The 26,866-nt window shown below is 39.9% G+C and overlaps 1 protein-coding gene and 1 long non-coding RNA gene across 4 annotated transcripts; one reads left to right on the top strand and one right to left on the bottom strand.

The window, feature by feature from the left end:
* The first annotated feature begins 1,067 nt into the window (after positions 1-1,067).
* On the top strand, positions 1,068-7,443 carry LOC137193548 (uncharacterized). 3 transcript variants are annotated; one of them, XR_010930841.1, is made up of 4 exons: positions 1,068-1,134; positions 1,520-1,626; positions 6,668-6,770; positions 6,875-7,443. It is a non-coding gene; the product is annotated as an uncharacterized lncRNA (long non-coding RNA). The 3 variants fall into 3 exon arrangements; XR_010930842.1 differs by lacking the exon at positions 1,068-1,134 and adding an exon at positions 1,234-1,399; XR_010930843.1 differs by lacking the exon at positions 1,068-1,134 and adding an exon at positions 1,404-1,493 and having other exon boundaries at positions 1,571-1,626.
* A 4,189-nt stretch (positions 7,444-11,632) lies between these two features.
* On the bottom strand, positions 11,633-16,737 carry LOC137193546 (proenkephalin-A-like). The gene is made up of 3 exons (XM_067604756.1): positions 16,406-16,737; positions 15,857-16,003; positions 11,633-12,520 (listed from the first exon to the last, which is right to left on the bottom strand). The coding sequence occupies exons 2-3, from the start codon at positions 15,998-16,000 to the stop codon at positions 11,933-11,935; spliced, it is 732 nt and encodes a 243-aa protein (XP_067460857.1). The 5' UTR covers positions 16,001-16,003; positions 16,406-16,737; the 3' UTR covers positions 11,633-11,932.
* Positions 16,738-26,866: the final 10,129 nt, after the last annotated feature.

The raw sequence follows: 26,866 nt of genomic DNA, 5'->3' as shown, positions 1-26,866 counted from the left end.
TATGATCTATAATTGAATCTCAGTTTATCTGATATTTGGTGCTGTAACAAAATAATCACAGAGCTATATTCTGTTTTTGCTCACAAATATTAACTTTAGAACTTCTACACAAACCATAACTCAAACCTTTCAAAATAACATGTTGGTTTTGTTTTCAAGAGTGTCATGACTGAAAAACAGAAATTCTTTTGAATATTTTGGCTACTTCATAGTATATTTTAACAAGTGTTTTCAAATGCATAGCAATTCACTATGACTCTCTTCCAACACACGCACACACACACACACACACACACACACACACACACACACACACACACACACACACACACACACAGACACACACTAATGAGTCCTGTGCTTTGTACACCCATCATCTATGCTAACCTCCTTATTCATTAAAGAAAAATGTCTTGTCTGAACATAATCCAGGCAGAAATTAATTTTATGTAGTAATATACAAATGTCACATGATAAACAGCAGAATCACAATGTGTCGATGTGAGCCATGAAGGGAGCAAAGATGTCCAACCTCCCAGAAACACTACCATGGGTGCTGTGCACCACTTGGATTTCTGTGTTCAAAGTTCAACCTGTTTCAACTTTGACCTTGTTTGTGGTGATCTTTCAGTGAGCAGCCAATGAAATGACAGATGTCAGTGAGTTAACCTGGAAGCACACTGTGATGAATGAGAAATGCCTTCTTTTGAGTTCACTGAAATATGTAATCATACAAATGGTCTTTGCTAGGCTTGTTGTTTTGTCTTTCAAATTTACTGGTGCCCCCCTGTTATCTGGCCCACACTGTCAAGTCAAATGGTATTATAACCCACTGTCAAAAGGTTGCTCCTCTCCCTTTTTGTTGGGCCCTGGTCCCCAACATTACTAGTGTTTTGGTTATTAGATCACTAATTTCAGTCCAACATTTCTGTTGATTTAGGTCAAGACAAATAATGGAATTCCAGTTGAGTAGTTTATTTTTTTCACAATGTTATATTTTTTTGAAGGGCTTCAGGCCTGATGTTTTTTTTTTGCCCTGTAGGTAGGGCAGATGTCTGGTTAATCAATGATAGTGACAGCAGGTGTGCATCATTAGCTGCACTAAGCAGTGAGTCACAGCTCTGTCTAGTTGAGGTAGGAAGGATAAAACTACTCTTTAGTAAATTACATTCTGCATAATTTGGTGCACTAATGGCTTTGTATGTGTGTGACCATAGGATATTGTGATTATCAACAGTAACTGAGAAATTCTACATCAATGTTGCTCGATATGCTTTGAAAGCTTTTTTATTAGTGTAGCTCACCCTGTGGTAACCTGAGTAGATGGTACGTTCCACTTAGGTGAGGCTGAGAGGGTAAAAGGCCAATCACTGGTCAACTGAGTGGAGTAAGGAAGAGAGTAGGTGGCAGTTTGCTGCGGGGCTGCAGATTTTTATTTGTTTGATGGTTGAGTTTTCTGGGTTTCATTTTTGCCTGTTTCATTTGTACTTTTGGTAATAAATATCATGTCTTTTTGCAGATAGTCCAGCCTGCTGACCTGCTTCTTTAACATCTTTAACCCTGTGTCTAGACAGCACACATAGAACGAGCAGCATGTCAGCAGAGCAGCAGCGAGTGCTCCGTCAGGTACAGTGTTGAGCGTTGGTTGCCTGCGTGTTGAAAGTGCTTAGAGCCCAATACACATGACTGTAGTGATGCTTGTAAAATGGAGGAAAATAGACTTGAAGCGTAAATTAACAATTCAGGTCACCGGTACGCCTGTAAGACGCAGCTGCATGTAGCTGCTGCAGACAGCTGCATAGATTACAATAGAGTGTATCTGCTGTGTGTAATATGCATGTTAAAAAACTGACAGTTTCACATTGACCCCTGCTACACTTAACCTCTGCATCCCACCATGCCATGAGCACAGCTCATAAAGCTGATCATGTGTAGAGAGCCTAACTGACAACTGTTTGAGATGAAGGGGATGTAGTAAGTAAGTAAGGGGAAACAAGGGAAGGGTTAAAACCAATGACATGTGCTCAGTGGATGGCAGGAGATGCAGCTTTAAGTACTGAGGAGCCATGAGATGCCGTTGGAGAGAAATCAGGGAAATTCAGAGCAGCTGGGGTTGAGATGCTGCATGTTCCCTTCTGATTCGTTTGAACCAAAGAGTAGTTGCTTTAACCTCGACTTGTTTAAAGCTTGTGTGATCATTTATGAGGTTACCTTGTACACTGCAAAGCTGTGTCTAGTGAGGGGGTGATGTCATAATAACCTCCAGGAAATTTGGCATAAAACGCTCTCTCTTTATTATGCAGTTGGTGTTAGAAAGTCTGATCTGTATTCCCCAAACTGATCAGACTGATATCTTTCATCTAATTTATATCAGCGACTGACTCAGACAATAAAATAACTGAGAGATGAAGGAGTGGCTGTGAGGGATGATATGCATAGGGAAACTGAGAGGGTCCAATGAAAGAGTATCTCTCATTTGAATAAAGTTGAAATGACTTGATGAATAAATATTTCTGATTTGGTATAATTTGCTATCAGGCTGGGATACTTGTATCAAAATATTGTTATACTCAGAAATTCTACACTAGTGCTGGGGACATTGTTGCCTTTTTCCAGGCACTACAAGGGAGGAATTGTTTCTTACAATAGTGTGGCAACAAGATAAAAGAATGTGATTAAACTCAACAAATTAAATAATCGTGAAGGACAAAGAACAGTTTAAAGATATTGGACTAAAATAATTCATTTAAAAAAAGTACTAAGTTTGTCTACAATATTAGACTCTTAAGTCCAAATTGCCATAACAGAAACCAGCAAGTAAAACTTGTGCAATCCTCATAAATTACTAGAGAAAAAAGTGGAAAAGTCTGGAGAAAGGGACGGTTATGTTGTGGAGCGATTAAGATTTTGTAGAAAGCATCAAATGCATTCTACAAATACAGATCTTTGATGGCTGTCCACACACCAACTGGTAATACACAAACATACAATTAGGGTAAATGCAGACACTCTGAAATAATGCACAGGTTTGTTTTGTACTCCTCCGAGAATCGTAACTTTATTGAGGTGGAGGGGTTTGAGTATCCCTGTGACCCTGGGAGCTGTGTTGTTGGGGGCAATAACCCCTGGTAGGGTCTCCCAAGGCAAACTGGTCTCCAGAAGAATTTCAGAGACTTGTAGAATCAATGCCAAGGCTGAGGAACACCATTCTTCTAAAAGATATTCCCTCATTTGGTGTTTTGATGATGGTGGTGGGGAGTGCTGTCTAACACGTCGGTCCAAAATCTCTCATAGTCGTTCAATTGGGTTGAGATCTGGTGACTGAGAAGGCCACAGCATATGATTCACATCATTTTCATACTCATCAAAGTGACCCCTCGTGCCCTGTGAATTGGGGCATTGTCACCCTGGAAGAGACCACTCCCATCAGGACAGAAATGTTTCATCATAGGATAAAAGTGATGACTCAGAACAACTTTATATTGATTTGCAGTGACCCTTCCCTCTAAGGGGACAAGTGGACCCAAACCATGCCAGCAAAATGCCCCCCACAACTCCCAGAGTTGGGGGTGTTCTCCAGATATAAAGCTGAGCTACTGACACACGTGAAGTGCTCCCAAGGGACTCTCCATAACTGATTGTTCCCCTTTTCCTTTCCACAAAGTTAGGTTGTAAAAAATAGGCAGTAAATGATAATTGTACAGCAAGAATCACCTTTTCAGTTCCTCTCCACATGTTACACACTGTGCTGTCTCTGTGTTATGGGTGTATAAATAAGTAGAGGTCTGTCTGCATGTTGGCAATGTACTTGGTTTTAGCTTAGTAGTCAGCGCAGTTGTCTATGATCTGAGAGACTTGAGTTTGAGACCTGGTGTGGGGACCTCCTTCATAAGATAGATTTAACACTTTAATATACTAAAATTAAAAGCATAATAAAAATCAAAAACTGTATTTATATGCCTATTTCCAATTTTATTCAAACACAAATACAAATGTAAACAATTTTGCTGCCTCAACTATATAGATACAAATACAAACACTGGGCTCTCTGCACATCCCTAGTTTGTATTATAATTTTTGCAGAGCAGCTAATTTCACACCATATGAGGTCAGACTACTGCAAGCATATTTCCTGGGCTGTTAACATTTTACAAAGTATATTTGACTTGATATAAACCTTTTTGCCCTCAACTATTGACAATGCCCTCTTTACATTTTCTTTTAGAGGCATTATCCCTGTAGTATTTCAAAGTCAGAAACGCATTCCATTTCGGTCCCTCCTACTCTTCTATGTTTGCTTGTTTTGGATACTGAAAGTTGCATTAATATTTTTTTTTGCCATGCAGTGGCAGTATAACAACCTGAAATCACCACATCTGACATAATCTTCTGAAGTTGTTATGATGAACTTGTTAGCAAACAGTTGTCTACACGTCGGCTGGGCGGCTGTGGGTCAGGAGGTAGACCGGGTTGTCCACTAATCAGAAGATCGGCCGTTCGATTCCCGGCTCCTCCAGTCCACATGCCGATGTGTCCTTGGGCAAGACACTTAACCCCAAATTGCTCCTGATGGCTGTGCCATCAGTGTATGAATGTGTGTGAATGGTTAGCTTCCTCTGATGGGCAGGTTGGGACCTTGCGTGGTAGCCCCTGTACCGATTCAGCGTGTGAATGGGTGAATGTGATTCGTAGTGTAAAAGTGCTTTGAGTGGTCGGAAGACTAGAAAGGCGCCATACAAGTACAGTCCATTTACCATTTACGTCCAGCAGTTGAGCAGCATTAGCATTCATTTGGAGATGTGTTTTCTGTCCACCTGATGAATGTGAGTCCAGTATTTACTCTCATTTTATTTCTGTTTTGGTCTCAACCAACCCCTGGGAAAAATATCTGTCTCTTTAGCTGCTAAATTGGCTTGCCTTTAGAAAGTTGAGGAATAAGTGCACTGCTGTCAGAAAAGCCAAAACTGACTATTATCTGTACTCCTTCACTAATTCCTCTCATAACCCAGTAAATTCTGGAAAATAGTCAAATCAACCTCTAACAATACTAGCACTCCTTTACCTGCTAAATTTGCACTGCTTTTAATAATCTTTTTGCTGCATTGTCATTTATTTGACAGTTTTGGTGTTGTCCCAGCGGTTGTATGGAAGAACACAGGTCATCCTTCCTCAATGCTGAAGTAAACTCTGAACTTCAGAATGCTCTGAAATTCTCAGCACAGCTAATTTGTGAATATATAACTCATATATTCAATAATAGCATTACCTCTGGCATCATTCCTACAGTTTGGAAGACTGCCTATGTTCTTCCTCTCCATAAAGGTGGTAGCAAGTCTGACTTAAATATTTATCGTCCAATCTCAAAACTATATTGTCTTGCAAAAATACTTGAATCACTTGTTAATTAACAATTGAAATAATTTTGATCCACACATTCCATGCTAACTCCATTTCAGTCTGGCTTCAGGCTTAAGCATAACACTGTTTCTGCTAATTCCCTAGTTTTAACAATATAGTCTCAGCATTAGATAACAAAAAACACTGTGATGCTCTTTTTGTTGATTTATATAAAGCTTTTGACACAGTTGACCACTCTCTGCTCTTACACCGACCTCCTTGTTTGGGTTTTGACAATGCTAACTGCCTGTGGTTTCAGAATCATCTTTCTGATAGGTTGCAGTGTATCAAAATAGGTAATGTCCAGTCCTCTTTTCTCCCCATTGCAATGACACTTACTCAAGGTTCTGTCTTTGGGCCAGTCTTAGTCACCCATTATGTAAATGATATTACCTCTTCATTGTACAATTGCAACTTCCATTTTTATGCAGATGACACTGTTGTTTATTCCTGTGTGGATTCCATTCATGCCAGTACTCTAAATCTACAGCTATCATTTAACCTCATTCAAAAACACCTTCATAATTTGAAACTGGTCCTAAACTGTGCAAAGACCAAATGGATGTTGTTTTCCAGAGAGAATACACTACAATAAATATCTAGGTATTTGGGTTGATGGAAAAACTTACTTTTAAAGTCCATATTGACATGTTCAAATTCAATGCTGAGATTGAAATTGGGCTTTCTTTTTAGAAATAAATCTTGCTTTCCTTTATTTACAAGAAAAAGAACTGTTGAAGCAGTTTTCCTCTCTGTGTTGGATTGCAGGGATATTATTTATGGGCAGGAGGCCAGTTCCACTCTCAAACCTTTAGATGTAGTATATCACTCCACATTAAGATTCATTACTGGAGATAGTTATGGGACACACAGTTGTCTACCAAAAAACTGGCTTACCTGCTCTGTCAACCAGGAAGGATCAGCATTTGTTCTTAATTATTTATAAATCTGTTTTTACAAAAATTTACCCTCATCTCTCAGCCCTGTTATCTTGGAATGTTTGTAGCCATTGTACTCGTTCAAAGACATGGTTAACACTTCAGGTGCCAAAAATGAATACAGTTGTTAAGATCTGCTCTCTGTTACTGCACCCCACATACCTGGACTTTGCTTGTCACAACTCCTCCTCCTCCTTGTAAATGTGTTTTTGTTATTTTCTGCCTCCTTATTATGAATGATGTGTGCTTGGTGTGTTTTTTTTCTGACTGTTCATTTCTCTGCTCTCCTTGTCCTCTGTCTCTCTCTCTCTGCACGATTGCCCATCATCGAGAAACATCACACCTGCCTGTCATCAAGCCATCACCACTTCCCTACAGGAACACTGCACTGAGAGCTATTCCTCGCCGGATCATTGTGCCACTCACAGTTTATTGGTATGCATGCTTCTAGCTTTGAAGACAGTCAACATTCCTGCCTGCCTTGCCTGTATGTTAGCCTGCCTTCCAGCTTGCATTACATCTGTTCTCCCTGTCTCCAGGATTACCTGCCTTCTTGCCCGCCTGACTTGCCCACTAAGCCCACCAATCAGCTCACATCCTTAGGATTCCCTCTGTCAAGCCTCCTCTCGGAATCCTCCCCCTCACCTCAGCCCAAACACCAGCTAGCCACCATCTCACCAACCCTGCCTGTCTCAGCAATAAAAGACTCAATTCACCATACCTCCTTGTCTACTATCTGCATGTGTGTGACAATGCTTCAAAAAAACTTTAAGATGACCTCATTAATACCACTGAGACAATACCAAGATTTAGTTGCTAATTTTATTGATTGTAATTGCTATTGCTTTTAATCTTTTTTGTTATTTTTATTTATTTGTCTCATTGTCAATTCCTGCACTTTTACCTTTAACATTGTTAATTTTACCTTTTATTTAATTGATATATTGATGTATTCTTCTGTTATTGCTACCATCTAGTTTTCTTTGGTGATTTTAGTTGTTGTTGTATCTGCTGTCATCGTATGTCTGTATGTTGGGACCATTGCAAAAGAGAGTTCTCCCTCAATGTATTTTCCGAGGATTCAAATAAATAAAATGAAAATTAAAGAATTGCCAATGGGAAAAATTATTTGGGACCTTTACTTCCAGAACCAGGGGCTCCTGAAACAGCTCCACCCTCTTCGCAACATTATGATCTGGAGTCTGAGGGGGTTTTTTTGTTTTGTTGTGTCAAACTGAAGATGTGAAGATTTTTTGTGAAGTTTTGTGAAGTTTTTTTGGCAGCAAGCAGAAAAGACAGTTGATCTGGCTAATGTGATTGCAAACAGTTGCCACAAAATGTGTGGACAGGGGCATGATGCTCTTGTGGCTGAATGGGAGCTTATCCTTGCAGCCAGGTCTCAAAACCTTGTCTATAATGTAGGCTGTTATAGCAGCATATTAATGGCAATAATTTTGAAAAGAGGTGTTCAACTGTCACATCTAGTGTTCAGGTTCAACAAAGTTCACCGAGGGAAGCAGGAGTCAGTGCCCCCTGCTGAGCCAAGTAGGTGCCCAAGACTGTGGGTGTTGGTGTTGGGACAGTGATGGTGTTTATGACAGTGAGATTATGACAGTGTCCTCACATACATTTCACTTTTACAGAGGTTACTGAAGGTTATCAACTTTCTGTACAATGTCCTAAGAGCTACAGGGTTTTTGTCAAACCTCTTTTTTAACCAGAGAAATCTCAAAGAACCTTACTTTAACTCTGTATAAATTAAGGTATTTGAACTGGCTGTGTATTCAGGTAAATTCAAGGTAGATAGATTGATTAAGATTTTATTTATCACTAGATGGAATAAGTGCATATTTGAAAGCCTCTATGTCTTGCAAAGGAAAATAGCCAGAGGAAATTCTGATATAAATGGCTATATTGATTTGCCAGGCTCACATTTTACTCAAACTTGCTTCACCTTCTCTACATGAATGGACATTCACTGTTACTGCTCAGCATTTGGATTTTATGTATCCAATTATTTTAGAGAAACATAAGTGGCTCCTTTGGCTCAGCAATGGGCAGGTCATTTAAGATTCAATAGAAGCTGTTGTGGATTACTGCCATCACTGACTGCTGAAGTAATGGGCCTGTTAGCATTTGATGGCACAATCAACTTCACTGTTCAGATCTTTGTTTGACTCAGCTGCTTCAGAATGATTCCAATAAAGTACATCTGAGGATTACCTTTAAATAAGCCACAGTGATTTACTGGGAAGTCCAAAAGTACAAAGAAAAATACACACACACACGCACAAGTTTATGCATTTGACCTCCACAGGATTAGAAAGTCTTGATGCATACTTGAAGATGACAGGGCCAATACTGTATGTTCGTACATATGTACATACTGTACATACACAATGTATAAGCAAATGGAGGTTAGTAGGGGCCCACTGCCCATCATTGCCCCATGGCTTCACACAGTGTTCATCTGGCCGTGTTGAACTTATTAGACTTCCAGTGATTACTTTTCCTCTAACCACAGTCTAAAACTTAGCATAATATTAACCTCATTGTAATCATAATCTGTGAACCATCATAATCCAGTTATATGAATCACTGATTGGAAGGGGAAAAAAAGGTGAACTGGACTGTGTATTCAGTGACGTGAAACAGTGTAGTGAGAGACGTCTGAAGTTCTGATTTGACTGCAACCACACTTCCCTGCATGTCCCTCAAAAACAAATTTCCTGGACAGGAAGTGAAGCCTGTTATTCAGCATAGTTACAATGACTGGTTTAAAAAATGTTTCCTTTATTTACTTATTGTCTAATCATCAATTACCTCTTAACATGTTGAGCCTTTGTAGCTTGCATTATTTTTTTAAATTGAAAACCCCTCAATATGCAGTTTTCCTTTTTTGTTTTCCTTCACAGGGGAACAATTTAACACATTAGCATGTTTCTAGGTGTCAATCTCCAACCGGCCAAGTTGCATTGTGGGTGATGTAGGCGCCGGGTTTTGACATGGCAGAAGAATGTGTGGAATAAAAAAAATGATATCTCTGGTTCTGCTGCATTGATTCTGATCCTTTTTACAAGAAACTGTCTGTTGTGAGTCTGACAATGTGATAGGAGTGCAATGCTAAATCAGTGAAGTACTGATTGTATCATATTACCTGAACACATTGTTAAACAACCAACAAGCGCACTATAATTTGATATTGACGGCTGTAAAAGATACATTAGCTGTGTCCTTAGAGTAGCCTTTGAAATGAGATTCAAGGATCCAGATCCTGAATTGAGAGGCAGCTAATGTCATGCTCTCACACTGATGGGGAAAGTTTGATGAATGCCTGACAAATTTGAAGTCCTACATCACACCTAAACCAAATCTACTAGCCAGGCCTTCTCCCAGATGGACTTCATGTATAGCAACTTCCTAAAAAAACAAACAAACAAAAAAACACGTTGAGTTTAGCAAGCAGATGCTTTTGTTCAATTAATGTTTCCCAGTATGAAACTTACTTTTATATTGAAGTAGGTTCATTTTTATGTATGAATAAACACAGTGCCATTTTTTCCTCCCCAGCACCAGTAATCAAAAATTACAAGACCTTATTATACATGTAATTAGATTAGAGTTAGGGTCGTGACTGTGTGAGGCTATTGTAAAATCGTGTTGTCATACAACTCATTAACTAGGTGGTTACATTTCCTTATGAAGCCAAATGCAATATATATTATTATGTAAAATCTAATCCGAGTAAGGTCTTAGATACAGTCACATAAAAACAGTTATTTGTTGCACAGTTTTGTAGAAACTAAGACAGTTGTGCAGCCCTGAACTCTCACCAGCCTACTGTGGTCTACATATTCACATTTGGCAGTTGCAAAACTGGTCTTTACATCCATTAGGGTCAAACACCCCTGACAAGGACAGACAACATAACAACGATGACCCATGACACAGACAAACAAAGACAAAATTTCCACTGGACACTGGGGGAGAGTTTAAATTAATAATTCCAATCTCCTAAATCTCTAAATTCCAGATGGGAGAAAGTTTAAGGATCACATATAATTAAACCTGATTTAACCTATTGATCAAAGGTTTGGTTGTGGTACGATTAAATGGATTTCTGGCATGTCAGAAATTTTGGTCAGCTATTTTACAATTTGAGCAGCAGATGGATGGATAGATGAATAGATAGATATTTTGATTGATTGATTGAGTGATTGGTCAACAAAAGTAAATATAAGGCTGCAGTCAGCCAGTCCTGGCACACTCTTTAATTGTCGAGGATAGAAGCACAATAAAGCAAAAAGCTTATTCCTGTTGTAATCCCAGTTTCCCACATGACTGCTGTGAAACTGTAATGAGTGAGCTTGATATTGTTGCAGTAGTATTTTACTGCAAGCTTGAGTGAGACTGTGATAGAAATAAAATACTTTGCTGCACCTGCATTGTCTCCATCTTCCAGCCATCTGTGACTTCATATTCTTCTTTTTTCCTCTTGCTTTCCATTCAAAGTAGAATTTCACAAAGTAATAGTACCTTTTTCCTCTTTGTCAACATTTTTGAAGACATGGTGGTCTTGTTTGAATAAACTTTATTGCAACTAGGGCTTTACAGTCAATGTAAGCACCCACACTGTCCTGGCAATTTATACGTATAGTGTGAGTATAGATGTGTTTTTGGCCATGCAGAAAGACAGATCAGAAAGTGAAGTGTGAATTACATAACGATTTACAAGATTAATAAAAACATACAATGTCTGACAAAATTTGGGGACATTTTTGCCCTGGGTTTTGCCTCTCCGACTTCATACAGGCTGCCCTGTCCTCTGACTGGTGGATCTTTTTGGGACAGGAACTGCAAACACCACTCAGGGCTAAAACTATTCTACTTTGCATGTTTTTTAGGGGAAAAAAGCATTGAATCTGTATTTTTGATTATCAGGTAACACACTAGAATTGAACATGAGTCAATTGTAGGGTAGTTAAGGACAGGGCTGTTTTCAGTGAGGATGCAAATGCAACATTATTCATCATTCAGTATCATGTGGAGTATCAGGTCAGATAACCCCAGGTCAAACTAAGTGTGACTTTCATTTTATAGCAAAATTAACATATAGGCATTTTTAATTTTTTTGTTAAACTAAGATTATTATGGAAAACACAATAACTAACAATGCGTTGTGTTGACATGATAGACAAGTTTGAAGAACACATTGTGTTGTCCCCATTTCTGAAAAAAAACCTAAGCCATTGGACTCACATTCTGTAAATTTTAAAACACTCGACCGACACACCTCAATCAACATATTCTTTTAATAAATAATATCATCATGAAAACCAAAAACAGACCAGAAATGTCAGCCAAAAAATGATTTTTGAACATCTGAACAATATTTGTTTATCTTTTCTATCATTACAGGACCAATTGAACCACTGAAGAAGGCAGCAGCACATTTATACAAAGCCAGATGATGCAATGTAATTAGCAGAGTGGGTGGGCAGTTGATTCAGACACCAACCAGTCCATTCTACAAGGTGATTGGTTGAAGAGAGGGGGTTGTAGGGAGGGGGGGAGTGACAGGTCATAACTGTGGCATCCTAGTCCATGAACCCCCCGTACCTCTTCTGTAGCTCGCTGCCGTTCTCCCATGCACGTTTCAACACCCCCCCACTCTTGCTGCTGTCCACCAGCCACTCAGGCCTGCCCACGCGCCTCATGAACCCTCCGTAGCGTTTCTTCAGCCCACGGCCTAACACCGCCTCCAGCAGGTCACCCTGGGCCACCCCTCCTTCAGCCCGACGCATGAAGCCTCCGTACCTCTTCACTGCCTCACCCCCCTCACTGCTGTGCTCAGCCGCTGCATTGAGGATCTTTAGGATCTCCAGGCGGACATTTTCTTCCTCGTCTTGGTTTCCAGCATCCTCTAGTGCCCCCTCTGGGGAGGAGGAACGACGAGACATGAAACCACCATAACGCTTCATGAAGCCGCCATACTTCTTGGCCAGCTGGTGTTCTGGTGATGTTGCATCCTCATCGTCAGCCGTAATGGTGCTTGCTGCTTCCTGTTCTTGCTGTTGACGGGGGTCCTCATTGAGAGGAATGTGGTTTTCCTCTTCCAATAGGATGTCCTGGCAGAGGCGGAGCTTCTGACTGTCCAACCCACCATCACACTCAAGTGAGCATGTCTGGAAAAATCAAAATGATCACCATGACTTTCATAATCATATTCAAACACTGTCTCAATCAAGTTTTTCTGGCTAGTAACTGCAACTTTGAGCCCCTGTTGAAACATTAGCATCTCAGTCACACTGTTGTCACCAGGGGGAGGAATCCCTCTGTTTTATACTTAAAAAGACATTCAAACTTTACATATTAGGTTAAAATGTGGCTGATTTAAAGCTTTAAACCCCTGTGTAAACTGAAGGGCCTCAACATAAGGGACCATCACTGCACCTCACTGCTGTTGTGTTGTGTGGTTCCTCCTGAAACCACAAATCTACATGTTTGAATTTTGTTTGTGTGCAGCTTAAAAAAAACAAGATACAATATATTAATATGTAAACTTCAAAGGTTTAGGTCTGTGCATTTTTTTTTAAAATTTTGGACAGAGCAGGGCTAGATGTTTCCCCCTGCTTCCAGTCTTTATGCTGAGCTAGGCTAACCACATCCTGACTCCAGCTCAAACTTAAAAGGAATACTCCATGGAGATCAGTTTTCAAGCCATGGGGAGTACTACTATGTGAAAACAGTGGTATTATGTGTTCTGTGGCTCTGGCGGAGATGTCATCATCAGAGACCCTGATGATGACATCATCAATATAATTACTGCTATTTTCAAACTAATAATTGGACCTAATGTTCAGTATCATTACAGTATGAATTCTTTCATGCCTAATTTCCCTCAAATTATGTGTTAGGCTAATGCATTTTCCTTATCAAGGTGAAATATTTCTGAATAATTATGGCTATTATTATAAACTTTTTTAAAAATAATATCTGTTTAACAACACACTTTAATAGCCCTATACTCCTGGTATATTTGTCTGTCCTGACAGCCTACTTTTGACTTCAAATACAGTTATTTGACTCTAAAATGTCACTTAACTCATCTGAGATGTAAAATAACTGATAATATGAAAACTGAATTCTTTTCAGGCTTTAACAATTTTGTTTTTCATTTTAGAGCTAAAGCGATTAGTCAGTTAATTAATTAGTTGATTTTGGCCATTCTGACTGATTAATATAGTCAAAAATGCCAGTTCCTCAAATGTGATGATTTGCTGCTTCTCTCTGTTTTATATAATTGTGAACTCAGTATTTCTGGGTTTTGGACTGCTTGTTGGACAAAATAAGATTTGAAGATGTCACCTTGGACTGTCATTTTGTGTTTTTTTGTGGGTTGACAGAGTTTCTTCCATCAACCCAAAAAACAGATCATGGAAAAATAAAACAACTTATTTCATAATTTATTGTGATAGAAGAGCCTTTTGTGGCCATAACCCAATCCTCCAGTTGTAATAGTGATGAGAAGAAATTCAAAAAAAGGTTATGGATTTTCAATCATGTGTCCTATGTTGCTCCTTCCACCCACATTTTTGTTCCATTTGCCCACTCTACCCATGCCTAAAAAGCTTGAGGAATTGTCATTGAAACTGAAATGCAGAAAAGGAGACGGAAAGACACAGGGAGATGTCTGCTATCTATCTTGCACTCATAGATTGTGTTCAGATAGAGAACAACAGACAAAGACTGCAATGGAGAGAAACAGTTGACGATGGAGAGATTACAACAGTCAACAGATGGTTTGGGAAAACAAAACAGCCCCTTTTCTCTGAAACATCCCTCACTTACTCCCTTAACAACCACTTTCCTCCTTAAAACCATCTGTCCCAGCCTCACCAACTGACAACACTATCCTATGCATCGAATGGAAGCCTACCCTATAAATGCTGTGTGTTCCCCATCCCGCCACCCACTTATCCCAGTCATCCTTTAACTATGTGAGTCCATATAGCCCTAGTGGCAGGAGTATAATCAGACTAAAGGCATCTGCTGGGTCTCAGGGGCTGAATACTGCCAGAATAACCTGCTCCCAACCTCATACGTGTCATTGGATTTCACTTATTTGAGCCATCAGAAATTCCAGTTTGATGGCGAAGAGGAGGGATTCTTGCTGAGCTTTCAGTGCCGCTGGCTTATGAAGACAGAATTAATGAACAGAAAAATTGAGTTGAGGACATATTGGCACCTGAGGGGCTGGGACGGTAGAGGGCAGCAGCACCCTCTGGTGGCCAAGATGGGAAGTATACAATATGTAATTTCATAATGAAGGAAATAGGACAACAAAGGCTAACATATGGACAGTTTCTCAGAGATTCAGTCTAAAGAAAGTGTTCAATGAAGATTTGCTTTGATAAAATCTTTGGTCTAGGACTCTCTACTGTCTTTCTACTGTCATCACATTTCATTTGCTCAGATAATCACAGGCTTCTCAGTGATATTGAAACATTTTTTTGTAAAAAACAATCTGGCAATTTTTTGGAGGAGTATATTTTACATCATGGAAGCTAAAATATATTACTCCCTCAAGTGGAAATCTAATCAAAATCATATTAATGACAGTGGTGATCCAAAGATTAGGAGAGCAGGGATGTGAAATGGAAGGAGGGGAGGGGAAGGAGAAGAAATGAAGGGAGGATGAGGGAAGAGTAGAAAGAGAGGGGGAGGGGAGAAGAAAGAACAACACAAGAAAAGGAAAGACTTCAGTAAAAAAAACATCTGCCAGTTTTCCAATTTTTGGATTTAAGTCTACAGAACAATAATCACATGATTATGATCATAAAATGAAGAAGAAGGGGTGGAAATAGGAAAAGAGGATGGGTGAAGGAATAAAAGGAGAGAGAAGGAGCGACAAGCCCTGAAATCTGTTTAATGACGCTTTATATTTAAGTCTACAGGGAAATATTAACATAATAAGAGGAGAGGAAAGGAAATAAAATGAGAGGAAATGAGGAGGATGAAAGGATGGATGATTTTTTAATGAACTGAAAGAAAATTAAGGAAAACAGAATAGGAAAGGAAATGAGCAGAGAGGAGTGGAATAAAAAGCAGGAATGAGTAGGAACATAGAAGACTACATAAAAGGAAAAGAAAGCAAATACATCTCTAAAACTTGGAAGGAAGAAGTATTTTCTAATTATTTTCAAGATGAGTCCACACATATTTGACCTTATATCATTACAGTTTAGTTAAGAGCTGCTTGGTGCTATTATTAGCTGGTGCCTGCACGTATTATAGATGATAAAATGATATTAATATAACTTTGTAAGGAAGAGAAACCAGACTGCTGTTCGCCTCTCTAGGTTAGACTTTGTACCTAATTTATGATCAAAGTGATCAGAGCTGAGGCACCAGACTGCTGTCTCTACAGCCTCATTAACATCAATTACTAGTTTATCTCTAAGTATGTTAAAACAACAACAATATATATACTTTATCATAATAAAATGTAGTGACATTACCAAGGAGGAGAAACCAGACTGCTGTCCCAGCAGACGGTACACACACAGTGCACATTCCTTCCCGCAGTCCGTTCCAACCACCAGCGACACACAGGTGCCCAGAAGCAGCATCCACACGCAGCTGCTGTGTGCGGAGGCAGCCATGGACTGAAGAATAAAAAGGACAAAAACACAACAATTACAAAACTTTGTCAGATTATTAACATTAAAATTCACATAAAAAAATCCAATTGTAATGAAAAATCGCAGAAAAATCAGACAATAACGTTAAAATAATATTACCTATCTATTTCTACTACTAATACTACTTTAATACTACTTTACTATTACAACTTAGTACCAAAACTACTCGCCTGCAACTAGTCTTAATAATAAATAATAAAATGAAAAATTAATAACACAAGACAAGACAGTTAATAAGTGTAAAATTTTCATAAGCACGCCATGGAGATGCAGCCTACAGTTTAGGAGAATAATTCTGATCATTATTAGTTGTAGGATGTTAATAGCAGTAGAAGTTTTCTGTAAATAAAGAAGTTATTATCTTACCTCTGTATTATTTTAAACGATATTTAAGCCTTTCGGTGCTTTCCTCTTCCACGGGGGTATCAGCGGAGTGGGAAACTGAGTGGCGCGAGCCTGTGATCCCAATATGTTTGCGTGCGGTTCCCTGTGCGGCACGCGGCGGGCAGCAAACACACATACACACAGGCACACAAACACGGACACACAGTACTTTCTCTCCTCTTTCTCTGTCTTCTGTTGTCCGAGAGAGAAAGCGGAGCACCAGACTGTTGTTAGAGGAACAAACAAAGACGCGTTTAACTCTTGTGGAGTGCGCTCAAACTGTCCGCTGTACTGCTGTGGCCGCTTGCTCCGCGGGTCGTTTAAGTAGTTTGTGTGGCTTACGTCACCGGAGATAATGGGGAGGGGGTGGAGGGGTTAATAAGCGTGATGATGTGACGTGACAGCTTCCCCCCTTCTCTTACACAAACACAAACACACATACACACACACACACACACACACACAAACACACATATACGCACACACTGACTCTATCAAGTCCTCTCTTTTATTGCTTCTCAGGAAGTCTTTGATATAGATAATAAAAGGCAGTCTACCATGCACGTTCAGTGTGGGAATAATATTTCATCTGCGTATGTGTGAGAGGCATGCTTTTCTCCCTAACAAAGATTAATTAACACACAGCCTACAAGCTGTTTTATGTCACTGTGCCAATAGAAACCACTCTGCAGGGTTCAGGGTGATATGTCATACTGGTTCATGAGCTGCTCTTTTATGAAAAATCTGATATTCTCCAGTCACTGCTTCCATGACCACAGCTAGTCGTAATGTTTTTATTTCTATATGATTTTCTATTTGATGTCTGATCAGAGATGGGAAAGATCATTCATGTGCTTTATAGGTTCACTCCACAGTAAAACCTGTACTGAGACCGACAAGTGTATAGATCTGTTTTACATGCCTGTGACATGATTGGAATGAGAGGACGTGTGCCCCAAGAGGGTTGACAATAGGAGATATTTTCAAATGTCATATAATCATTAAAAGGTCATTTTTACTGATATCTATGAGTATAAATAACACGCTGACAGCCACATCTTGCAAAGTATATGTAGGTGATTACATTTTATTTTCTAGTTTTAGCGTGCCTCTTGCCTCCACAAGTCAGCAGGGGGACAGGCTGGTAAGCAGCTTCTTTGCTAATAAGGAACTGCTCCTATTGGTGGGTCATACTGGAGGCCCAGCATCCTGCTGAGCTGAGGAGGAAGTATACCTGTTAAAGTGGTGAAAAGCATCTTTCAGGAGGACGTAGGAGGCTGCTGGTTTCTGCAGCGACTGTCCACAGGTGCAGAAATGGACCGAGCTCCATGGCATTTGATATCCAGGTGTTGGCAGAGATGGGCAGATGTTCTGCTTTTACAGACTGCAGAGGTGGAGGTGGAGGAGGACAGCCAAATACAACTCTCAGTTCTCTCATCAGCAGCGAGCACAGAGCTGTCCAGTGTTTCATTCTGCAGCACTAACACACTTTGCACATTCTGTATCAACATTCTCTTCACACTGCTGGTTTGCAAACCACTGTAGGAATCCATCCATCCATTTTTGACAGCTTGTAAACAAAATGCCACTGCCATCTCTTGTACCAGCACTTTATAATCACTGCTTGAAACTCCTACCAGAGTATTTCATATAGAGTGGGGAAAGAACTAACATGAAATAGCTTTTTACAGTTATTACTTGACCTCAAAGTGTAAAAGGACAGGTTCACAATTTTTCAAGTCTGTCTTAAAACAATACTTAGGTACCAAAATGAACATTGAAACATCTTTTTCTTGCCATAATCATTCCTCCTGTTCATACTGACCATTAGAAGATCCCTTCATAATGCACTTACAATGGAAGTGATGGGGGACAAAATCCACAGTCCTCCTTCTGTGTAAAAATGTATTTGTAGTTTATCTGAAGCTAATATGAAGCTTCAGTGTCCAAATGAGTCAAATCAAGTAGATATCTTTCAACGTTACAGTCTTTTTAGAGCCAAAGTTCCTTTTTCTGTTACTATACTTCCACCACAGCTCAACAGGGAAACACTGTCCGAGGAAACACAAAGAGGGAATTTGATGCTAAAAAGACTGTAAATGTGTCATGCACTTGATATGGACTAACTCAGACTGATGAAGCCTCATATAAGCTTCACATCAACTTTTAAACACATTTTTGCACTAAATGACTGTGTGGACACACTGTGGATTTTGTCCTCCATCACTTACACTGAAAGCACATTTGAAGGGGATCTTTTAATAAACAGTATGAACAGGAGGAATGATTGCGGTGAGGAAACCTCTTTCACTGTTCATATGGACACCTGACTGCTGTTTTAAGACACACTTGAAAAACTGTGAACTGTGAACTCAACTCACAGATATTCCGAGACTGCAAGAGCTGAAATCAGACAGGAGGGGACATCTGATTACTGTGTTTTCATCTTGAAAATAAAATGAATAAAAATAGCTAAAAGCTACATTTTCCTTAAAATTAGTCGATGAGTACTGTGGATGACATCATATTCGAATCCTGTGACAATAACAGCACGAGAAGTGTGTAACATTTGACTGAAAATGCTGCTTATGCAATTAAAACTGGCACCCAAGTTGTACCTAAAAACATTTAACATTAAACTGGAGAAATTAGCAAAAACTAGTCATGTTTGAATTGTGCTTGTCTGACTTTTTACTGACGCTTTACTTGTCTGTGTTCTATAATGGACGCTTCATGAGGGCAATGAGTTTCAAACAGTCAAGAACCTACAGTAAGCTCACTGGTGACCTCTGTTCCTTCAGATTTTCCATCAGTTACAGAAAAGGCTGTGCTGATTGAAGTCACGGTTCCTCTAGATCTAAGAAGAGAGAGTACTAAAGAAAAAGGAGCAGTCAAGTGCTCACCATGAGTCAGAGAAATGAGAAGTTAAAAGGTCAAGTACTGTATCTGAAACTGTAATTGTGACGCAGGGAGAGCACTAGTGAAATGAACCAGCAGAATTCTTCAACGGTTGATAGATATCAGTTTTTTAAGCTAGAATTGGCCTCATATTTTGCAACTGTCCCCACTTCACTGAAGGGTGCTTTCCACATGTCCTTAAAGGGGCTGTATTAACACAGTTCCCTGATGACAGTTCTTGATGACATTTCTACCCTCAACTTTCACTGATGTTTCTACAACAGCAATGACAAGTTTTGTCCACAAATATGATGCACGTGGTGCCATCATCATCATGTTTCTACTCATAGTGATGACATCTATTTAGGCCAATGACACTTCTACCCAAGGTCATTTTTAACCCACAGTGACAGTGTTATTAGCCATACTGATTATGTTATACATATATAAGTATGACATTCTCCCCACGGTATTGTGGTGATGATGATGATGATGATGATGATGATGATGATGCTTCTAATTTTGCTTAGAGGCTGCTGGTTTCTTCTCTTGACATGTGACTTTGGGTAATGTAAATGGTAAATGGTTAATGGACTGTACTTTTATAGAACCTTTCTAGTCTTCCGACCATTCAAAGCGCTTTTACACTACAAATCACATTCACCTGTTCACACAAATTCATATGCTGAATAAGTACAGGGGCTACCATGCAAGGTCCCAACCTGCCCATCAGAGGAAATCTAATCATGCACACACATTCACACACTGATGGCACAGCCGACATGCGGGCTGGAGGAACCAGGAATTGAACCGCCGATCCTATGATTAGTGGCTGTGGCTGTGGCTCTACCTCCTGAGCCACAGCCCTGTAATGTAAATATGACTTTGGGCAATGTAAATATAAATGTTCATACCAGGATTACATGTTGAAACCAAACATTAGAGGTCACAATAAATATGATACACAGCAGAGGTATGCAGTGAAATATGCAGCAAATAGGGAAGGATTTTGACTGTACATACAAAGCTAGCAGTGGGGCTCCAGGATGGAGTTTGTCAGTTGGTCCATCCAACAGTTTGGTTCACAACAAGATATCTCGTTACCTACTGTTTGTGTCCATCTTTATGGTCCCCAGAATCCTAATGTTTTGGTGACTTCCTGACCTTTCTTTTAGTACCACCAGTTGAACACATTAATACATGACAAGAATTTACATGAACTCTGCTGTGGATATTGTCATCAGTCACTTTCAGACACTTATGCTGGGAACAGACTACATGATATGTTTACCTTTCAAGTCATAAATGTTTATGAATTTCATGGCATACATAGGTGGCCAGGAGGGATGTTCCCGGGACTGACTTCACTGTTCCACCTGACAGCACCAACAACATTTCTCTTTCTCCTCTCCAGAAAACATCGTAGACATTGAGAGAAGGCAAAAAGAATTCTGACATACTGGTCTTTTTGTCAGGGTGTTGTGAGGCCTCCAAGTTGCTGTGTTGTCTTCCACTATGACATAGTACACAAGATAAAACCAGCAACTGTCATGCCAGATGATCTTATTTTTTTATTTTTCTTATGTCTGTCAGTCACATCGAGGTTCAGCCCCTGGGAACAGTCAGGTGGATGGCGTGGCAGGAGAGCTGCAGGTTTGGGTGGCCGATGGAGTCCTAGTGGACACCACTGTCTGGACCTGGGAGGGGAGCTGGTAGAACTATACGGTACAGTACCCTAAGTACAACTGAAAACAGGAAGCTGGACTCCATAGCACAACTCAGAAACACAGAAGATAAAAGCAATTTTTTTTACTCAGGTCAAGAACAAAGTTTCACAGTCTGTGAAAGGCAAACAAAGCAGTCAGGGAAAAGACAGGCAGGAATAGGCAAGGGTCAAAACTGGGCAGGCAAAAAACTGAACTGAGTGCTGGAACACTAAGACTGGGTAGTGCATTGGATGATCAGGTAAATGACAGAGGGAAAGGGGCCAGTATATATGCTGGGGAGGTGAATGGGGAACAGATATGCGGGTGGTTGGGAAAGTCAGGTGAAGGAAATAGTTGGAAGGCAGGGAACTGCAGGCCAAGTAGAGTGGCAGGATCTGGAACGACATGAGAGGTTAGTAACAGAGAAAATGGCAAGAATGAACCGAATCTGAATTGACCATGGTGACAGCTGTAGGGCGGCCAGCAAGCTCCATAAATGCTTCAGTTCAGTAAGACAAAACAGAGAAAATGACTGAGAAAATGATAATGTATAGCAGGTGGTTATATAGCTAGATTTGGCAGAAAATGCTCTGCTCTTTGAGAGAGCTCTGAGCTCTGAGAATCTACGCAATGACAAGAATTGGAGAACTAATGCCCCATCAACGAATACATACATGAATAAACAACATAGATCTTAGTTAAATCAACAATACCAGCTTAGAACATAAAGAGGAGGTTGGAGTAGTGGAGGGAGCTGCAGCAGTAAATGACATAGGCATGAACCAGGAGAAGCATGGCAGCAATGTACACCTGATAGGATGTTAGTAGTCAGCTGGTAGCCAAACAGGTGAAGCGCCATTGATGGTAAAACATAAATGAAGCAGATGATAACAATCAGCTAATGCAAGTGTGACTCCAGTGCTCTGGCAAAACTGAACAGTTTTGGTTAATTTAAATATGGTCAAATCAACAAACCTGGCTTTTTTTAAGACTGAGGATTGATTTTTTAAATTGTTTTTTATTGGTTCTGAAGTTAATAGTTTTATGTGAAAAACTGCCAACTATTCTTCGATTGTTCTGGCAATCATTCTTGTAGTTTGACAGTTTTGGGGGGAAGATTTGTTTAAATTTGAAAAAAATTGTAAGATCTTCAAAATTTTGTGGCAAGCTAATTCTTGCAGTTTCCTGTAAGGACTGATTAAGGAGATGTAAAAGCCTAAAATTGATGCATGTTACTGACTGATTGTAGCTTGCTCATCTCATTTGTTCCAACTAGACTTCCTCCCCTTTGATCAAATTATGTGGCTCCAGTAATTGGCAAAAATGATACCATCAGTACACCCAAAGCTAAGCTTTACATCTGTTCACAAACCAACTGTAGTGACATCACCAAAGCTTCTGTCATGATTTCAACAGTCATCAGCATCACCAATCATAATACATGTGACTGTACATAACATTGTCTATCCCTATGTTCTTATTAATATGTACATACTGCACTTCATACTGAACCCTGATCACATTCCCATCACACTGCATGCTACATGTATGTACCCATTATATTTACATACATACAGATTAGGTATCTAGACACATAGTGCATTTCATTCAAAGCACTGCATTATTAATACAAAGTTTAGTAAGAGCTTTCTCTGTCACACATACACATGGACAGACAGTGTCATTCCTTCTGTTCCTGTCTGTACAACCCTCACTCTCCCCACTTATCTCCCCCACACAGATAGCTGTTATCATTAGTGCAGGTATAACAAAGACATACTTTTTAATTAAGAAAAGGCGTTCAGCTAACATCACCAAGTCACCTCACTATTTGTTCCCAGCACTTATTTGTCAGGAACAAGAGCCTCAATAAAGATTAACCAGCAATGCCAGTCATGAGGTGTGTGTGTGTGTGTGTGTGTGTGTGTGTGTGTGTGTGTGTGTGTGTGTGTGTGTGTGTGTGAGAGAGAGAGAGAGAGAGAGAGAGGGAGAGAGAGAGATTTTTAAAACATTTAAAAAATCCCTTTATTAAATCACTAAAGGATGCAACAATTCAGCATAAGTGCATATTACATTTTTAACTGTATAAACGTAGACTGTGTGTGTGTGTAACAGCCATTGGATGTGTAGAAGAACACAGAACGTTAATTAAAAACCTTCACCCTTCACGTTGATATAATAAGCTGCTTTTTTCCCCAGAGTCTCAAAATCAGCTGACTCTGGGGTCTCTAGACACATCTCATCTGTCCACTGTCCCACAGCAGGAGAGACAGCAGGGGAAGGAAAGACATACTCATATTCATCATCTCATTGGTCTGATAGATTGGTCTGATTGGTCTTCAGCAAACGCTCTGAGGCCTTCTGGCAGGGAAGCACAGACTCCTCCACCAACCTGAGCAGCAGTCTGTTGGATCTGATGTTCAGCAGTTCAGCTAGATGGGTGATGGAGGTCTTCATGAGATGACCCAGTTTAACACAACCAGCCTCTCTCAGTCTGGATCTCAGGCTGACAAAAGACAGAACCTGAGAGGTGATGAAGCTATTTCCAAACAGGGGCTCCTCAAAGAGCCACATTCCTGGTGTCATCACAGCCTCCCGATGAAACGTTAAAACTTGCCATGCCTGTAAGACAGACTGGTAAAAAGGTGTCAGACCAGTTAGATCCATGGACTGGGGCTGAAACAGGAACAAGTGTTTGTCATATTCCAAGCATCCAGCACTCCTCAGTAGCATACAGGCAGTGTATGTCCATGGCAGGCCAAAACTGTAAAGTAGTCTCTGAGCTGCCTGCAGTCTGAAGGCTGTGATCCGTGATGCAATGTCAACCAAGCCCTGTCCTCTTTCCTGCACTGGCAGGTACAGACCAGAAGAAATTCACAAGTGTTCTCTGGATTTCTTCAACCAGGCCCCTTGGTGGAGGCAAGACTATCAGTCTATGCCAAAGGGTTGAGGCAACCAGGTGATTGATGATTAGGACCCTTCCTCTGTAGGAAAGGTGAGGCAGCAGCCATTTCCATTGAGACAGTCTGGCTCACACTCTCTCCATAGAACCCACATACTCTTCATTTACACATTTTCTTAAATTATTCTATTGGTGTATATCAAAGTGATATTACTGGTCAATACTCAACATCATGTTATGTTGCTGTTATAATTAAATGTAATGATACTGGACCTGAAAGTAGAGCTCAAACACAGAAGTGCCATCCACACTCAACAGCCTGCAGTTCTGATTTTCTGCCCATACTCGATTTTTTTTACTGCCTGTTTACATCTACTTTTACAAGTGACCGATATTCAATACCTGTGTTTACACTTGCTTAACACCTGTAACAACCTGCATGTGCAAAGGAGGGTTTGGTTGCCGAACAAGAAGTAAACAATCCGACAATTGCAATGGATGAAAACGAAACCGAAGGAATAATTCAAGCTATCGCTTTCTGAAGCATCTTTAGAGGTCTGCAAAATATCTGTCACATTTTAAGGTGGAGAAGAAAGAGGAGAGCCATTATTGCAGCATGGGGGTATGCGACAATAATCGCTGCTACATCGGTTCAGAGGGATGTGTGGATGCAGGAAAGATCAAGATTGATGGGATTGTGTCGTTGGAACCTTTGACGAGAACAGGGGGTCAGCAACTTCAGAGTGCTCACATGTTGTGTTAGAGGTTATTGCCAAGGCTCTCCTACGAGGATATGCAAATTTTGCTGGGCGATCACAGTACAGAAGCACGTTGGAGTCAGACTATGGTGGCTTGTGACAAAAGCTGGTTATTGCACACTGGTAGATTTGTTTGGCATAAGCGACGCATCAGTATGCCTGATAGTCCGCGAGTTTTGCCAGGCTGTGCAATAGAAATGATGCATGGTTACATCAAGCTGCCAGAAGATGAGGAACTCCAAACCATCCTTCATGGATTCAAGACCAGCTGGGGTTTCCCCTAATGCACCGGGGCAATCAATGGGAGCCATATACCTGTCATCGCTCCACCTGAAAACCACTCTGACTACTTTAATCGCAAGGGGTGGCATTTTGTCATCTTGCAAGCGGTTGTGGACCACAGATTTTGGTAAGCACAGATATACTTGATATTGATATGCCTAATGAGAAAAACATTGTAATAACTCGCACTGGTGAAATCATTTATCATCAGTTATATTGTAGTTAACTAGTATCTTAACTTCACTTACAAAATAGTACCATGGAATAATCACAATGCCATGTCATCTTAGTGACCAAATGATATCAAATGCTATCAAAGACCTTAATCAGGATGCGGTCACTTGTCATATCTTACTACAGTTAACCTAACTAGTAGCCTCACTGAAACAATGTAACCTAACTAAATACAATGTGGTTCAGCACAGACATTACAACTACATTAGTAAGAGTACACTACTAATAATATGTGAAGTGCTTTGTGACTTTTACCCACCTGAAAGAATAAATGAAAAATATAAAGGATGAGGTGGCTGATAACTGCTAACGTTGTCCACAAGCATCCTCATACCTTTCATACTCAAACAGAAATGTATACGAAAGTGTGAGCTAGATAATATATATAGAACAAATAAACACACACTAATACTCACTGTATGGTATTAACATAAACAATGAATGCACGTTACTTGTCGCTAATTATTAAAAAAACAAACACAAAAACAGCTCATAGAAAGATTACTCTTACTTTGAAATGTGGAAATTATGTTGTTAGCAGGTGATGACGTGCTATCCGAAAATGACTGAGTGACATGATTGGATTTTTCGCTCGGACCAGCGGAAAGTTTGTCTCAGCTATACTGTATGACTCAACACTCTCAACTCTCTCATCTTTATTTACTCATGAATATTCATTATGAGTAATTATTTGTTAAGCTTTAACTATGAATATCTGTAAACCTTTGTATGCCAACAATGGTAGAAATGTCAATAATTTCCAAATCCATTACTGTTACCCAGAATGACATTTTTCATGTGAGAAATCATTAGATTCACCAGCAAAACAAATGACACTTTAAATGAAATATAAAGTGCTTACATTTGCAATGGTTGCCCTTTTTTCTATTTTTAAATCACACAGAAATTCCCTCTCTCTTATGCTTCTAAAAAGTCAATAACCATGACCTGATCTGTTGTTTATCCCATATCTAATCTTATCATAATAATGACCTCAGGGGATCCAGCTTATCCACTTCAGTCATGGCTGATGAAGGGTTACTCTGAGACTGGGAATCTGACTGAAGACCAGTGTTACTTCAACCAGAGATTAAGTGGGGCTAGAATGTTGGTGTAGTGTGCATTTGGTCGCTTAAAGGGTTGATGGAGGTGCCTGGCAAAATGTCTCGATGTAGACATATCATTGGTCCCTACAATCATCTGTGCATGCTGCACTCTGCGGAATTCATGTGAAAAACACAACAATCCATCCCCATCCATGAGGATCCCAACACAGCTGGACCTCCTGATGTACCAGTAGAGGCTGCTGACCCGCTGGGTGTTGCAGACACCCAACCATTAAGGATCAGAGAGGCACTGACCCAACATTTTGCTGAACAGCACTGAACATTTTTAGTAGGCTAAAAATGTAATGATGTAAATGCCAATTTCACATTAATACATAGTTTTATATTTGAAGCATTTTTTTGACACAGTGCATATGATTTTTGCTGAAAATCTGAGTACAGCAACGTTGCACACTTCTTTTTGCATTGTGGTGTAAAATCACACTGAAAGTGCCTTAGTTGTACAATAATAAAGTCAAGTCCACATTTTTCATGCTGAATTTGTTTTTATTTCAACTGTATTCAATGACTTGAATTAAATAGATCTTGAACCCATG

Source organism: Thunnus thynnus, chromosome 12 (assembly GCF_963924715.1).
Source record: "Thunnus thynnus chromosome 12, fThuThy2.1, whole genome shotgun sequence".
NCBI lineage: Eukaryota > Metazoa > Chordata > Actinopteri > Scombriformes > Scombridae > Thunnus > Thunnus thynnus.
Note: the sequence above shows the minus strand (reverse complement) of the source record. Positions and strands in the feature narration are given on the sequence as shown.